The following is a 17464-nucleotide window of genomic DNA, read 5'->3' as shown; positions in this document are numbered from 1 at the left end:
GAAGCAATTATATTTCAAATGAGATTTATGCACGGTGCATAAGGATTTCCTTATGCACCATAACCACTCCCCGAGTTGGGGAGTAAGGCTAACAACACGCATTTTAATTTTGTAAAAAAAACACATTTTAGCAAACATTTTATTAACACATTATCTTTGATTGTTTAAAATTTACACGGGTCCAATCAAATTTATATGGGACTCATAATTTCATGGAATTCATGTGAATTTTAACTAATCAAATATTAATGTGTCAAAATAAGTGTTGCGAGCATTATTTTTGAGCTGAGATGCTCTTAATTTCTTAAAATAAATGGAGGTGCTCAATGTCCATTGATATGGTTTTAGTGTATAAATATTCAATTAATATTACCAAATTTAAAAATATTTGCATTTATTTTCTTTATTTATTTCAAATTTATACGATAATGAATACTTCCAATAGCTCAGTTGGCAGGGACAATGCATTATTATATGCAGGGGTCGGGGTTCGAACTCCGGACACCCTACTTATTCACTTTAAAAGTGAATTTCTAGCCACTAGACTACCTGACAAAAAAAAAAAAAAAAAAAAACTTCACCTCCCTCTAAGTTATCTTTTTCCTTCATTCATTGAGGAGGATAGTTTTAGTTTCTTTGTATATAAATGCATTCATGTTACTTATAATATTAATAAGAGGTATAAGTATTTAGAAAAAAAAAGTAGTAAATGCATCTAAAAATTTGTAGAAGGTCTTGTATTTAAGGACAAATAAATTTTTGTAAATGGTCTCGTAATTGGAGACAAACAAATTTATGTTAATAACATACATATCTAATGTATCAAAAATGTCTCTCAAAAAAAATGTATCAAAAATGAAAATTATCAAGTAATAAAAGAAAATCATAATCATAAAAAAGACTAGTTAAAAAGAAATATGGAACCAGTCTGATCTGAATAATTTTTCTAAAAATTAAAAATACAAAATAATATAAGTAAAATTAGTTTCCGGTAAAATGTTAAAATAAATTTAAAAATCCAATTCAACTCTACTAAAAAAAAAATGAAAAACTCTTTTTTCTTTCTTGCTTTGATCCTTTATCCTTGTAATAAAATAGATATATATATATATCAAAAGAAAAACAATTTGTGGAATTTTGTCTCGGTAGCATGCATGAATAGCTATTTCTAAAATCTCTAATTTTAGTACACAAGTGAAAAGACAATTCATAATATGCATTTTTTTTTTTTCTTTCTCAAACCTTAAAACTATGACTGTAATATAACAAGATATTTAATTATAGTAAATAGTTGAAATTTGAATACAACTGTATTATATAAATATATACCATCATGGTCTCAACTTTTAATAAAAATGTTCTGTCTCAAGAATGAAACTATAAAAGTCTAAACATAGTTTATTTATAGGATTGAATGTTGTTGTTGTAACTTCTCTGGCCAAACTAAAAATATAATTGTTTAGTTGTTTTTGTATTTGACTCATAACAACATTTAAGTATATAAGATAAGATAAGAAACTCAAATCATTATTATACTTGAATCATTTTCCTTCCTATATCTTTGAACTTGAATTCTCATATATAAATTTCTTTAAGAACTTAGTGTTGTGAAGGAAAATGAATAGTAATATAACAAGAGAACCAGGTTTATATGTCTCAGTTACACAAATGGATGTTAGTGCTACAGCCTTCAAAGTTTGTTCTGTTGCTCCACCAAATATTGTTTCAGATGGAATATGGGGTGGCCCAGATAGTAGAAAGAATCCAATGAAGTCTGCACTTCCTGTGTTTGAGATGCAGCTTCTTGTGATTTTTACTATCACACAAATCTGCAATTTCTTCCTAAAACGTTTGCATTTCCCTGCATTTATTGCACCAATGATAGTAAGTGCTATTCTTTTACATGCTTTTTTGTATAGATTCATATAGGTTGTAATATGCCTGACAAAATTGTATCCATCTGTAGGTTGGCCTAATTCTAGGACCTTCAATTCAAAATGCGGAATTTGACAAATACAAGAAGTTGTTGTTTCCATATGGAAGTCAAGACATACTTGCAACAATATCATTAATTGGTTATGGACTTTACATCTTTACCACTGCTGTGCAAATGGATTTGAGCATGGTAATGAGAACAGGACACAAGGTTTGGACCATTACAATCATGGGATTTGTCGTGCCTATACTGTTTAGTATTGTGCCTAAATTCTTGGTGTTAGAAGTAGTAAATGATTTTCGATTCGGAGATATGACTAAAGAACAGTTGGAAGCAGATATTTTTAAGGTGGCGATAATACATAGCTCGGTTGCATTCGCAGTCACTGCTACGCTCCTCAACGAACTTAAAATCCTTAACTCCGAACTCGGAAGATTGGCATTATCATCAGCAATGGTGACTTCCGTCCTAGGACTGTCTCTTCAATGTATTTGGAATGTCGTAGATCAAAAAGACGGACACAAGATGATAATCCATGGGATGTTATTGGTTGCTTTAGTTATCTTTGCTCCATTGATTTTTCGGCCATTAATGTTTTGGATCATCAGACATACTAAAGAAGGAAGACCTGTGGATGATGGTTACATCTATGGTATCATTGTAATGGTATTAGGTTTAGGTTGGTTTGCGGGTTACATAAACCAAGAGTTTGCATTAGGTGCATATGTTTTGGGGTTAGCTGTGCCAGAAGGACCTCCATTAGGATCTGCATTGGTTAGGAAGCTTGAATTCTTTGGGACAAGTTTGCTTCTGCCAATATTTATGACTTGTTGTGTGATGAAGGCAGATTTTACTTTGCCATATACATTAAAGGCAGCTATTGATTTTGGTGGCATCATTTGGTTTACACACACTGTCAAAGTAATAGCAATCCTTATACCTTCCCTCATTTGCAAAATCCCCTTCAAAGATGCCTTGACTCTTGCCCTCATTTTGAATGCCAAAGGAGAAGTGGATCTTGCCAAACTTTCATTTGGATATGATGACCAGGTACTACTATAATTACTTGCCCCTTAATTTCCTTTCAATAAGGTTCGGTAAACAGCTTAACTAGGCATTTATAGCATAATCATTTTATCATATAAGTGCTTATGTATAAGCTATTTCAGTAACAAAAGATAAAATAAAGCCAAACAGTTTTCAATATAAACTATAAGTTGTTTTCATAAGCTATCATGGTGAGCCTACATAAATAAGCTGAAAATAGTTTAAGAACACGTCCTAAATCGTTTTAATAATCTATCTCAAGCATTCTCATAAATGTTTATGTAAGTACATAAACTCAAATAAGTTAATCCAAACAAACTATATCACCATAATCTTTTGTGTGTACTTAAACTACTAGTCTATAATAACTATGATCATATTTAAAAATTTCATTTGTGTATATGCATGGGATGCAGGTTTTTCCTGGCCAAGTTTATTCAGTGAATGTAATCAACATAATGGTCATAGCTTGCATAATAAAATGGTCAGTGAAGATATTGTATGATCCATCAAGAAAATATGCCGGCTACCAGAAACGGAACATCGTGAGTTTAAAACCCGACGCAGAACTCAGACTAGTTGCTTGCATTCACAAACAATACAACATATCAGCTATAACAGACGCCCTTGACGTTTTTTCTCCAACAACAGAAAAACCTATCATTGTGGATGCATTACATCTTATTGAGCTAGTTGGAATGTCATCCCCAATTTTCATCTCCCATCGTCTTCAAAAAATGGTTTCAGGTTCTCATAGGTCTTACTCAGATGATGTCATTCTTGCTTTGGATCTCTATGAACATGATAACTATGGTGGAGTAACCGCACACGCTTACACCGCCATATCTCCACCGACCCTTATGTATGAAGATGTTTGCCAACTTGCATTGGACAAAGTTACATCCATCATAATTCTTCCATTCCATAGAAGATGGACTATTGATGGTGGCATTGAATCTGATGACAAGAACGTAAGGTCCTTAAACTGCAAGGTACTAGAAATAGCTCCATGCTCAATAGGAATCCTCGTGAATCGATCTTCCTTAAAAAACAATTCATTCATTAAGCTAGCCATGATTTATCTTGGTGGAAGAGACGACAGAGAAGCTTTGTGCTTAGCTAAAAGAGCGACTAGCAACCCGGGGATCAACTTGGTTGTGTACCACCTTACATTTGAGGATCACATTCACATGGAAAACTTGGAGTATATACTTGACAATGAGGCACTCGAAGAAGTAAAGAAACTACCACATTATGGCTCGAAAAATGTTTGTTATCAAAAATTGATTGTAAATGATAGTCCAGGGACATCAACTATTCTTTGCGATATAGCGAATGAACATGACTTTTTTATTGTTGGGAGAACACATGACTCAGACTTGCCTCAGATAGAAGGACTAGCAAAATGGACTGAATTTTCAGAGTTAGGTGTCATTGGTGATTTGCTTGCTTCACCAGATCTTGGGAGCAGAGCTGGTGTTTTGGTAGTGCAACAACAAGCCAAAGACAAATAAATAGTTGCTGGGTGGAAGCCAATATAAAGAACAAAAAACCAAAGAAATGGAATGTTCTCTTTTTTCTAGGAAATCTGGTTGTATCAAGTGATGGAAAAAGACTAGAGAAATAGAAAGAAAGAACATAAATGTTTCAGTACATGTTATTCACATTTAATTTTTATTTTTTTAATACAAGTTAGCTACACATTTTTTTCAGCAGGATCAGCTGAACATTTCATCATGTACGTGAATTTTGATCGATAATCACCCTTTTAAAGATATCTATCTCTCTCTCACTAAAGAATCAAACACTATAAAAAATTCAAATAAAGCATAAATGTGAGTTACACCTATATATCCATGAAATATATTTCTTGATAGACTTTATATTTTGACATTATTGTTTAATTCTTCATTTTAAACAATATTAAATATATCTTTCTATTTATGTGAAAAAGTATTCTTCAACAATTTATCTTTTTACACATTTTGTGGAGGCAAGACTTATTTTTAATGGTAAAAGAATAAAATTACTTAACAACTTGAAATAAAACAACCTTTCAAAAAGAAACTTTAAATAATACAAGAAAGTAAGTGGGGGCAAGTGCCTCCAACTACATAAACTTGGATCCGTCCGACAATTATGACCGAAACATTTTTTACTAAGATCAACTACAAAATTCAAATTATCTAATCTCACAACAATTGACTTTTTTTTTTTTTTAATCTTTTCCATTTTCTACATCTAAATATCAAACTATTCCATATGTAATTTAGGTGTCTTAAATTAATGTTCAAATTACATTTCTTTTATTGTTTACACATTCAAAGAAAAAGAAACATTACCTACAACTCAAATTCCCCAAATATACCTACAAAGTTGCTTCAAGACATTAATCTGTGAATTTGATTTGTACTACCTCCGTTCCTTTTTAACTGTCACTTTTTGATATTTTACACAAACCAAGACACTCAATAAATGTTATTTTTTCTTATACAATAATTAGTACTTTTACTATAATAGCCTTAATCATTTAATATCTTATTTCATATATTTCTCTCTCCGCAATAAATAACTAAAGGTAATGTCGGTAAAACAATATTTATTGTTGCATTGAACTTTGAAAGTGACAGTTAAATAGGAACAAAAAATTTCTACTAAAGTGACACTTAAAAAGGAACAGAAGTAGTATTTACTATGTAAAAAGATTTTACACAAGCACCCTATCATATCCAATCATTATGTTAATTTGCTTTAATTGCAAAAGTAACTCCTTAAATATCTATTTAGTGAAATGATGTGATTGAATGCTCAAAAAAAAAAATGCATATTGCATACCAAATAAACTCTTATTTTATTAGCAAAAGAAATTATATCCAGAAGTAGTAACATAAATTGAATGGATAGTAGTCGTATCAGTGCAAACTTATCTCATAGATAGATGCTCAAATCGTTGATATTTTTATACAGAAAATTTCATGCAACTATTAATAAGAATTAAAGATCTTCTGAATCTACACTAAAACGTTATCAATATTCCCAGTCCCTATTTACTAAAGAAAATTCTATTGACAACGTCTACAGGTAAAGCATAAGCTGGGTCGATCGGCTTCACTCCAGGATATTCAAGAAGTGAAAGTCCTGCAACAACAAATAAAATAAACTTCATATGAAACACATTAACATAAGTAATTGTATTGTCAGGAAAGGATAAACAGGGACGCATTTCTGAGTTAAATCCTGTTATATGTTAAATTGAATTTGGGACATAATGTATGTAACATGACCAGCAGCGTAAAAGTGAGAGAGAAATAATACAACAATAATATCATGAACATGTCTAATGACAAATCATTTATATTCAAATCTCTTTTTATGGTCAAGCCTATTGTTTTTCTTTGTTTCTCTCTACCTTTAACGTTTGAACTATCTTCCACCCCAATCAACACTTATCAGTGCTTTTACAAGTCTACTCCACACAAACCCAAACCACATAAGATGAGCACCAACTTTTTCGCTAACATTTCTATTTTTAATCCTATCCTATAGGAATTGAAATACTAGACTCAGATCGGTGAATCTATCAGGTTTCTTTCTCCTCCTCCGGGATTCATTAATAGAACTTAAATGCAGGAATAAGCACATAGACCATAGGTATGGAAGAATTAAAATTAATTCATGAGCATTATATTTATAATTTATCCTAGGAGAACGTTTTATGTGACTACTCATCCATCATAGCATTGTCATTTCAGCAACAGTGTGATTACTTTCTCATTAGCTCTAAAGCCCGACATTCATTATCATATAATATTAGAATTGGCAACCGCCATTGATGAAGCTTGAAACTGAATTCAGTTAGAAGAGAGAGAAAACAGATCTAAGAGAGAAAAAGGGAAAAACTGTTTAGTGTAATTCATTGAATAAATGTGAGAGATACAATGTATTTATAGATGCATTCTAGGAAGCATATGAGTGGTGACACATGTCACACTCCAAGAGGCTAAGCTATAATACTTGAACTATCTAAGACTAGTTACAGTAAGAGCCTTGGACTCTATGTACTCTAACATTCCCCCCTCAAACTAAGGAGGTCTGAAACTCTCAGTTTGTCTCTGAGTTCCAAAAATCTGGATGTAGATAATGGCTTAGTGAGAATATCTGCCCATTGAGAATGTGCTGGAACATGAGACACAAGTAGACTCCTGTTGATAACCTTTTCCCGAACAAAAAAGATATCCAGCTCCATGTGTTTGATCCTGGAGTGAAGGACTGGATTATGAGCCAGGGATACAGCACTTAAATTGTCACAGTAAATTTGAGGCACTTTAATGGGTACATGTAGTTCCTGTAAGATTTCAGCAGAAGCTTAAGCTAGACTTCTGTACTCAGCCTCTGCACTTGACCTAGCAACAAGAGTTTGTTTCTTAGCCCACCAAGAGATGAGGTTGGGACCTAAGAAAATACAGGCACCTGAAGTGCTTCTTCTATCATCTGGATCAGATGCCCAGTCAGCATCACAGAATCCTGTGAGTTGCAAAGGTTCATGTAAAGATGCAGGACTGATTAGCAGACCATGATGAATAGTGCCTTGCAAATACCTGAGGATCCTCTTTACTGCTTTCCAATGATCCTCTAGAGGTGCAAATAAAAACTGACAAACCTTGTTAACAGAGTAAGAGATTTCAGGTCTGGTTATAGTGGCATATTCCAGTCCTCCCACTATTGATCTGAAGAATGTTGGATCAGATACATGATTTGACCCATATTTTGACAGCTTTGTGCTGGAAGCCATGGGGGAAGCAATGCCATTGGCTTGAGACATATTTTCCTTGACCAGTAAGTCATGTATATATTTGGTTTGAGATAGGTGCAGGGAGCCAGTGTCAGAATGGTGCACCTCAATCCCTAAGAAATAGTCAAGTTGACCCAAATCTTTGAGAGAGAACTCTGAATTTAGCTTCTGAACAAGTTGCTGAAGCGGGGATTTAGAGCTGCCAGTGATGATAATATCATCCACATAAACTAAAATGAAGGTGCTATGATGATTGGCATGTAAAGTGAATAAAATGGATCACATTTGCTGGCACAGAAACCAAACTTGAGAAGAGTAGATTTCAATCTCTCAAACCATGCCCTGGGAGCTTGCTTTAACCCATATAGGGCCTTGTAATCAGTTGCTTCAAAACCAGGGGGTTGAGTCATGTACGCCTCTTCCTCCAAATAACCATTTAAAAAGGCATTATTGACATCAAGTTGTTGAATACACCACTTGTTTGTCACTGCTAAAGTCAATACAGTCATGACAGTTACTGGTTTGACAACTGGTGAAAAGGTTGCCTTGTAGTCAAAGCCTGGCATTTGGTGGAACCCCTTTGCCACCAGCCTTGCTTTGTATTTGTTTATGCTCCCATCAGGGTTCTGCTTCACTCTGAACATCCACTTGCAACCCACAACCTTCCTGTTGTGGGGAAGAGAGACAAGAGTCCAAGTATTGTTCTTCAATAATGTATCATATTCAAGTGTCATGGCTTGAAGCCAAATCTGAGTGTTTCATAGCTTGCTTGTAACTTGTAGGCTCAAGATGAGTTAGAAGTAGTGTAGGTTGAATTCTCTGTTGAACAATTCCACGTTTGCCTCTAGTGGCCATAGTGTGAATATTATTGGGATGAATACAATGAGGAGGAGCATGTGGTGGGGATGGACCAGATGCAGGCTCATTATGCTGACTGACAGTGTTGTTGCTGTGTGACTGAGAAGGTGAAGAGATAACACCAGAAGAGGAGGGTGAAATAGTGGTAATTGGTGTAGGATTAAAAATGGGTCCTGGTGGCAGATTGTTATCATGAGAAGCATGATGAGAAGGTGAGTAACTGGATGTAGTGTGATGAGGTGATAAATGAGCACTAGTGATATGTGTTAGTAGTGATGTAGTGTGATGTAGTGGATGTAGTGTGATGTGGGAGTAGAACCAGAAGGTAAAGATGAAGGTAGAGATGAATCATCAGTTGTAGAGGATGTGTTATTTGTAGGTGGCTTAATGATGGGAAAAGTGGTGAAAGATGAACTGGTGTCAGAAGTAGTGGAAGGCTGATGACAGGTAAATAATTCCTCATATGGAAATCTGTGCTCATTGAACAAAACATCTTTGGAGATGTAAAGCCTTCCTGTAGAATCAAGACACTTGTACCCTTTATGAGAAGGAGAATACCCCAGAAATTTGCACTCCTTGGATCTGAATTCAAGTTTGTTATAATTGTAGGATCTGGTAAAAGGGAAACAAGAGCAACCAAAACTCTTGAAGAACTTGTAATCAGGGAACTGAAGATGCAACATAAAATAGGGTGATTTGTTGTCAAGAGTAGGTGAGGGTAACCTATTGGTGAGATAGGTTGCTGTCAAAAAGGCATGATCCCAGTAGCACAGGGATAATTTAGCGGTAGCTAACAGTGTGAGACCAGTCTCTACTATATGCCTGTGTTTCCTTTCCACTAACCCATTTTGGTGATGTGTGTCATGTCAGTCAATGAGTGATGCCTAAGGGAGTGAGGAACTGAGTGAGGGGTTTGAATTCTCCACCCCCATCAGTTTGAACTGATTTTATAGGATAATTGTATTGCAGTTCCACCATACTTTTGAAATTTTTGAACATAGTAAGAGTTTGAGACTTAAGTTTAAGTGGAAAAATCCAAGTGTATCTAGAATAGGCATCAACACATGTTAGGAAATAGGAGAAACCACCATGAGACTCAATTGATGCAGGACCCCACAAATCACAAAATACAAGCTCAAAAGGTTTGTTATAAGAAGTATTAGAAGCAACAGAGGGTAATCTATGAGATTTTCCCAAACAACAGGCAGAATAGAATAAAAATCTGTGACACTTTTATTATGAAGATTTTGATAACACAATTTCATTACATTCCTAAGAACCTCACGATGAGGGTGGCCAAGCCTATTGTGCCAGACTTTGTACATAGACAGAGAAGAAACAATAGATTTACTAATGTTACTACTACTACTGATTGGAGTATAAGTACTTCCAAGATTATTACATTGAAACTTAGTGCTAGGAAAGCTAGAGTAAGAGAAGCACTCATTAGCTTGACATTTGGAGTTGAAACTTAGACTTGAAGCAGATAGTTGAGGAGCTGGTTGAGACACAGGAGGACTATCAAACTGGTACAAGCCATCAACACCAATGTGACCTTTAAGAAGAACTTTAGAAGTATCCTGAGATTTTACAAAGCAAGTGTTAGGATGAAATTCAAAGAATACATTGTTATCTTTAGTGAATTGACTGACACTGACAAGATTCTTAGTAATAGAGGGCACATGAAGTAAATTATGAAGTTTAAGAGTTGTATGGGGAGAAAAGGGTGAGGTGAAACTTAATGAGCCAACAGAATTTGTACACAGACCTTGACCATTACCAACATGTACTTGGTCAGAACCTGATAGGGACACAGCATCCATGAAGTTGGTGGCATCAGATGTGACATGGTGTGTTGCACCAGAATCAGGGTACCAACTGTTGTGAAGAGAGTTGGAGTTAATGGACTCAGTACCAGTTAAGTAAGCTTGTGGTGGTGGGGGCCTGAGATTACCATATTGAGGAGGGTAAGTAGGTCTTGTTGAAGATCCAGGTGCAGCTCTAGGGTTTGCACCTTGTAGCCAAACATTAGGAGGAGGTCCATAGTTTCCATAGCCATTACCATTTCCAGAACCTCCATAGCCAGCAAATGATCCACCATAGGTGCCATATCCCTCATATTGACGTGGAACAGATAGCCTGTGATAGCAAATAGTGGCATCATGTCCAACCTTGTAACATATCTAGCATTGAACAGAGCCTCCTCTACCATAATTGCGGCCTCCCCTGCCTCTGAAGCGGCCACCACGAGATCCTCTTCCTCTAAAACCACCTCTATTACCAAAATTAGGGTTAAGAAACTGAGAAGCATCATTTGCATTAGGATTTGAGGAAAAATTATTCTGCTGGTCAAAATATGAACCAGAAGCCTGATTGTTACCATTCTTTCCATCAGAAGTAGGTGCCTGAGTCACATTCACAGATGCAATATCTCCAATTAAGGCTTTCTTAAATTTTTCATTGCGTGATTCTTGTGTCAAAAGCTGAGATTCCAGTTCATCCAGGTCAACCTGACTGTTCACATTAGCAACTATGGCGTTGTATTCTTCTGGTAAGGCCTCAAGAACAAGTTCAATGAGGTGACGGTGAGAAACCGGATCTCCAATTGACATCAAGGATTCAGAAAATGTCCGAACACGAGCTATGAATTCAGTAATAGAACACGTTCCCTTGGTAATAGTGCGCAACTCAGAACGAAGTTGTCGCGAACGAGTACGCATTTGAGTATAACAGTAAGTGTGAATAGCATATCCCATACCTCATGCGAGTGGCGCAACCGAACAAACCGCGCAAGCAGGGAGGCAGAGACGGTGGAGAGAATCCACGTACACAGCAACGAGTCTTGCTCCTCCCAATCGGTGAACGCCGGATTTTCTTCACCGGCCTCGCGCGCAGCATCAGAGAGGAAAACTGGTGGAATTTGCGGCGAAACGACATAACGCACCATTTTTGTTCCACGCAGAACTCCTTCAACCTGCTGCTTCCATTAAAGGTAGTTCGTATCGTCGAGCTTGACCGATACGACTTGTTTGAAAGTTTTCGAAGCTGCTGGAGTGATACGTTGAACTCCATTGTTGTTCATTTGAGTTTCTGTGTGATGCGTAGGAATAGGAGAAGTTTGCGACGAAGCAGAGGCCATGGTTTAGGATCGAGAAAAAATGCTCATGATACCATTTTAGAATTGGCAACCGCCGTTGATGAAGCTTGAAACTGAATTCAGTTGGAAGAGAGAGAAAGGGATAGAAGAGAGAGAAAACAGATCTAAGAGAGAGAAAGGGAAAAACTGTTTAGTGTTATTCATTGAATAAATGTGAGAGATACAATGTATTTATAGATGCATTCTAAGAAGCATATGAGTGGTGACACATGTCACACTCCAAGAAGCTAAGCTATAATACTTGAACTATCTAAGACTAGTTACAGTAAGAGCCTTAGACTCTATGTACTCTAACATATAACTGCAGGATTTGTAGTTGTGGTAAAATTTTCTTTTAAACTTCGATGTCACTTTTCTATCACAAACTACAATAGAAACGTTTCTCCATTTCCACCACCATGCTTGAACCTATGGTTGATATCCAGCCAGTTCAGGTAGATTTTTCAACAAGCACTTACGGGAAAATAAGTTAGGAATTATACTACGATGAGTATGAGTATATAACTAATAAACTTCTACATTTCGACGATTTCAGAAACTTATGTTACTGCTCCAGAACTGCCTATAAACTTATAAGGGACTGTTTTATAGATATGAATCAAATACATCTCTCTATTAAGAAGCTCGTATAAGCTAGAAGTTTATCCAAACTTAGTCACCATGCGCTATCTCCATGGCATTTGTATGCTTGGCCCCATATAGCACTTGCTGTGTAAATTATAACATGGTATGTTCTCCAATTTTCAACCTTACGCTAGAATTCCAGTGCCGTTTACTTAAGTTACATTCCATATTATACTATTTTTACTACAAACTTTCCAAACAATTAAAAACTAAATAGAACGACATGTATCTGGTTCTAAATTCTAATGTACAATTATATAAGCTTGATGAACTAATACAATTTTTCAAGTGATTTTACCTAATAGTTTAACCTTTTGAGATAGTTGGTTCGCGACAAGATACCAAAGCCTCTATGACCAAATGATCTAAAATTAAATGCTTGTTGCCCCAATTCTTCTAATCAAAAAATGACATTCAATATGAAATTAGGAAGTCCTATGCATTGTCCACACTTTAGGCCCACAAGCTTAGTATTATGGGATATGATTTTATGACACAAACCAAAGCATGAAGCAGGCAACAAAAAACCACTAGGTTTCATGAAGAATGCCTTTTTGCGTATCTCTTGAAATTATGACCAAAGGAAGTCACTGGTCAGTGAGCACTATCATTCCGATATCAATATAATCTAAATGCATGAGAAAGAGAGAGGTGTCGGGGTACATGACAAGATGTTAGCACAAATAAATTAAGAATAGATGAAATACAAAAAGGGAAAAACATTACCAGCCACCCCAAAGTATGTATGATAGACATCCACAGCATCATCCGGTCTGTCTGAAATCCCACCATTTTCTGTGTCCTAACAGTTTCAACATACATAATATTTTTCAGAAATACTGATCTCACAACAGTTAACACCACAAAAGACGAACACAACATGCCGATTGCATACAAAAATTCCACTAAATAACCTGGCAGTCCAAGATAAACTTTATAAGCTTCTCCTTACTGATCCAGTGAACCCTATCAATCATGATCAGGCTAGAAAGAACCCACCATGAGTAGCATACCTGGCAAGATCTAAAAACTGATAAGAGAAACTGAGAAAAACAATAAGACCATCTCAAGCAATGAACCTAAACTTGAAAAGATTTACTCACATCAGGGAGTTTCTCTGGACGCCCATTCAGACCTCCGGATTTAACTTGTCGCTCACATAACCACCAACCAAGTAAGTCCTTGTCAACAAGATCTAGTGACCCCGTTATAGCAAGGGCCCCCACACAGCAGAAAACTGAAAATAGGAAAAGCAATGCCTCTCAAGGATGATTCAAGTCTACAACTCATTGCATTCTTTTATTTGGAATTCAGAAAATGGAAAAAACAAACAGACATAGTGACATACTAAGCAGTGCATTCAGTGACTAAAAATTTATTTTATTATATGTATTCCATGAGTGAGCTGTGAGCAGTCAATACAACACCACATAGCAAATATTTTTTTCCGAAAAACCTAAACTAGTCCACCCAAATTGGCACCGGAGAGAATCGAACATGATACCTTGAGGAGGAGCACACTCCAAAATCTCAAGCCAACACCACCAGGCCTACCCAAGTGGGTTACAACATAGCAAATATTAATAGTGTCGGCTAGTCATTCCGGTAGTTTTAACCATCAACTAACCACTGCTTCATTCAATGTGTTCTGTCTAGAGCCGTGTGACCTTCCAACACTTGGATCTAGAGCTTGACAATTAATTGTTACCTTCAGAACCATCCAATCAGTTCATGTGCCGTCTGCATCCCACTTACCAATTTCTCATGTCTTCCCTCACCTCATCTTCTTGAAAAAGACACACAGCAGCATATGCTTTGTTTGCTCCTAGTCAGTCATGACTTGGCTATATTAGCTTAACACTGCTGTTTCAACAAAGGCAGGGAATTTTTCTTTCCCATTAGCAATGATTTCCCCTTTAATGATTTTTTTTGTTTGTATTTCCGACAAGTTACTCAATCTTTTAGTTCCCTTCGATCCAAATGGTTGTCTCGACATGAAGCCCATTAAAAAAAAGTTTTATTCATTGTTGAGAAAGTTCACTCGTTATTACTCTTATAATAGTGTGTCTCGTTGAAACTTGAAAGGTGGGTTGTGGGACAAGTTAATAGGGAACATCTATGAAGTTCAAGTTATGAGACAGATGCAATTGCAAGCTTATATGGACTAAACAACTACTTTGAGGTCAAAACTTATAAGATGCAAGATAGATGCAGCTCATGTTTGATAATCAGGCAGCAATACACAAAACTCCAATCCAATTTACATAAAAAGACTATGCTATAAAGGTTGAATGTCATTTCATTAAAGAAAATATACTTTCTGGCCATATTGTTGCTGGCATTGCATATTAAAATGACTAGACAGAAGACGTCTTGGGTGTGTTTGATTCGCAAAACAGTAAATACTAGACTAGCACAGTGCACAACTGTACTAGAGAGAGATAATATTTTTTATGTTGGAAAATAAAAAATACTTTCTCTGAGTTGTGTCGGAGCTTTGCTCTGGGAGTAGTTAGAGAAACCACTACTACTATTATATCATTCTATTGTTATAATCAATAAAATATTATTATTTATTCAGTGCTTTCTCTTATTTTCATTATTGTTCCTATTTGATTTTGGGGTTCCTATCAAATTGGCCCTAACCAGACACAACACTTCCTTCATGACGGAAAATAGAAAACAAGAAATTTTCAAAAGGAATAGATGTACATGCATTGAGTAACATAGAGTGCGTAATATTTAAGCAAAAATGATGAATACTATATAACGTACTTTGTCCAGCATGAGATTCCCCACCAGGTGTGCAACCAAATCCACCATCCATGTTTTTGCAGCTTATAATGTATTTCACAGCATTCTCCACATTTATTCTATCCAATCGACGTAATATTGATAGGCAGCAAATAGCAATGTATGAGAACCTAAGACAAACAAGTCAGTGGATTATAGTCCTAAATTGCAGTAAGGTGGTAATCACTCAACGATCAAAATGGAGCTTAAGAAAAATACCGGGTATCAACTTCACCCCATATATCCCCTGAAAAAGACCCGTCTTCGTTTTGCAGGCTAACAATATCTAACATAAATATTAAGAAACACAAGATCCAGAATATTTTTTTAAAACAAAAGAAGCAAAAACAACAAAGTTTTGTCTGACCCACATAAAACATGTGAATATGTATGGCCTGTTTAGATTGGCTTATTTTTTAGCTTATACAAATAAATAAGCTTTCACGTTAATTCATAAGTTCTCGCTACTAAAAATTGTATCTTCATAAGCATTTTTTTCATAAACTACTTTGACGAGCTTATGAATAACACACAAAAGCTTATTTATTTGCATAAGCTGTTTTGTGTAAGCTAAATAATACGCCAATTCAAACAGGCTCATAATACAGAACCTTCAAAGTGAACCAATATGTGTGTCAAAGTCAAAGGATACAATTTGTAACCTTATCAGCATCAATAAGATGAAGCTTATTAAAGAGAGCTAGCACTTGCACTGCACTGAGTGTATACAAAATGTGTGGATCATGTCCAACATTTCCAGCAAATCCCCCATCATGGTGGTGGCAACTGATGATCCATGAAACAACCTCATCAACATCAACGGTGTCGAGTTTTCCAAGAAGATCAAGGGTAGTTAATCCCCAGTATGCTCCATTCATCCTGAGATGTTCCATTACCACAGATTCAAAACTATCTTTCTTCTGCAAAGGTAAAAAAAAAAAAAAATGAATATTAAAAATGAAACATAGTTGGCAAGTAGTGATTGATGAATGATAGATACCTTTTCAATTGATAGTATATATCGAACATGTTTCTCAGCGACAAGCTCTCCCATCTCCGGAGACTTCACTGACGGTGGTGGCGCGGGGTGGAAAGGGTTCCGGCGATACTTCAGAGATAAAGACTAGGGTTAATAATATAGAACACTTTTTATTTTTACTGTTTATTTTTTTTTTTTTATTTTGTAAATTAAGATTTTTGCTCCTAAATCCTTTGGGTTAGCAGAATCTCTGATGTGGCGTGTGGCTTTTTATTTTTATTTTTCCATTTTTCTTATGTCACGCATTTTTTTTTTTTGAGGAAAAGATGCTTATAGCATTTCATTGATCATAATAGCCTCAATACAATTGGGTATATCATAATAGACAGCGGGACTAGCTAAGGACGTGGCCTCTCGTGCAAGAGTATGAGCCACCGCGTTAGCTTGTCGCCTAACAAACTCCACCCTAGAGTTGGAAAATAAATTACGGTACAAAGAACGACAAGAAGAAATAATATAACCAAATTCAGAAAGGTCGTTCCGTGTAGAAAGGAAGGCATCGACTGTTACTTTAGAATCAGACACAAAATCCACATTATCAAGCTGCATATCACCCACCCACTGCAAAGCAGAGTACAAACCTAGTGCTTCTCCAACATCCACGGGGACTATACAAGAGTAAGAATTGGTCTTAGCCAGAACAAAACCACCCTCCGAGTCGCGAATACAAATACCAATACCTGTGCGATTGTTATGAGATGAGAACGCTGCGTCAATATTGCATTTATATCTACCTGATGTGGGAGGCTGCCACAATACCTGATTGGGAGTGTGTGAGGAGGAAGCCCCCATATGCGCAGGCATGGCATGCTGAGGAGACGAAGGAGATGCAAGAACATTCGGAGAGTTCGCCAACTGCCAATCCGTGACCAGATGGCGAGCTCGCTCGACAACCACCGCACTTGTCTCTGTAACATCTTCCCAAACACGAAGATTACGGTGTTTCCAAAGACTCCATATGACCGTTGACAGACGTTGAGATAACTCAGCTGACAGCGTCTCCAAAAGAGAGAAGATGGCATCTGTAACTGAACTGGTATGCGTGAGGGCATGATGAACAGAGCTCCAAAGGCCTGCCCGGTTCCACACCTGTAAAGCAAAAGGACAATCGAAAAAAACATGTAAAAGGTCTTCATGAGTAGAGTCGCAACTAGAACAGTTAGTAGGACAAACGACGCCTTTATCCAACAGACGTACGCGGGTTGGTAGACATCCCCG

The 17464-nt window shown here is 36.3% G+C and overlaps 2 protein-coding genes across 4 annotated transcripts; one reads left to right on the top strand and one right to left on the bottom strand.

Annotated features, from left to right (window-relative positions):
• The first annotated feature begins 1544 nt into the window (after positions 1-1544).
• Positions 1545-4667, top strand: LOC11409744 (cation/H(+) antiporter 4). Its single transcript, XM_003629619.3, has 3 exons — positions 1545-1884; positions 1967-2986; positions 3400-4667. Exons 1-3 carry the CDS (start codon positions 1618-1620, stop codon positions 4495-4497), a joined length of 2385 nt encoding a protein of 794 aa, XP_003629667.3. The 5' UTR covers positions 1545-1617; the 3' UTR covers positions 4498-4667.
• Positions 4668-5853: 1186 nt separating this feature from the next.
• LOC112417483 (geranylgeranyl transferase type-2 subunit beta 1) lies at positions 5854-16367 on the bottom strand. Of its 3 annotated transcripts, none has more exons than XM_024773307.2 (8): positions 16208-16367; positions 15860-16127; positions 15427-15493; positions 15190-15338; positions 13518-13651; positions 13329-13427; positions 13141-13216; positions 5854-6121 (listed from the first exon to the last, which is right to left on the bottom strand). In XM_024773307.2, exons 1-8 carry the CDS (start codon positions 16259-16261, stop codon positions 6027-6029), a joined length of 942 nt encoding a protein of 313 aa, XP_024629075.1. In that variant the 5' UTR covers positions 16262-16367; the 3' UTR covers positions 5854-6026. The 3 variants fall into 3 exon arrangements, 2 of the variants coding, with proteins under 2 accessions (XP_024629075.1, XP_024629076.1); XM_024773308.1 differs by lacking the exon at positions 5854-6121 and adding an exon at positions 9844-10213; XR_005643490.1 differs by lacking the exon at positions 5854-6121 and having other exon boundaries at positions 13329-13437.
• Between the last annotated feature and the right edge of the window lie 1097 nt (positions 16368-17464).

Source organism: Medicago truncatula, chromosome 8 (genome assembly GCF_003473485.1).
Source record: "Medicago truncatula cultivar Jemalong A17 chromosome 8, MtrunA17r5.0-ANR, whole genome shotgun sequence".
Classification (NCBI taxonomy): Eukaryota; Viridiplantae; Streptophyta; class Magnoliopsida; order Fabales; family Fabaceae; genus Medicago; species Medicago truncatula.
Note: the sequence above shows the minus strand (reverse complement) of the source record. Positions and strands in the feature narration are given on the sequence as shown.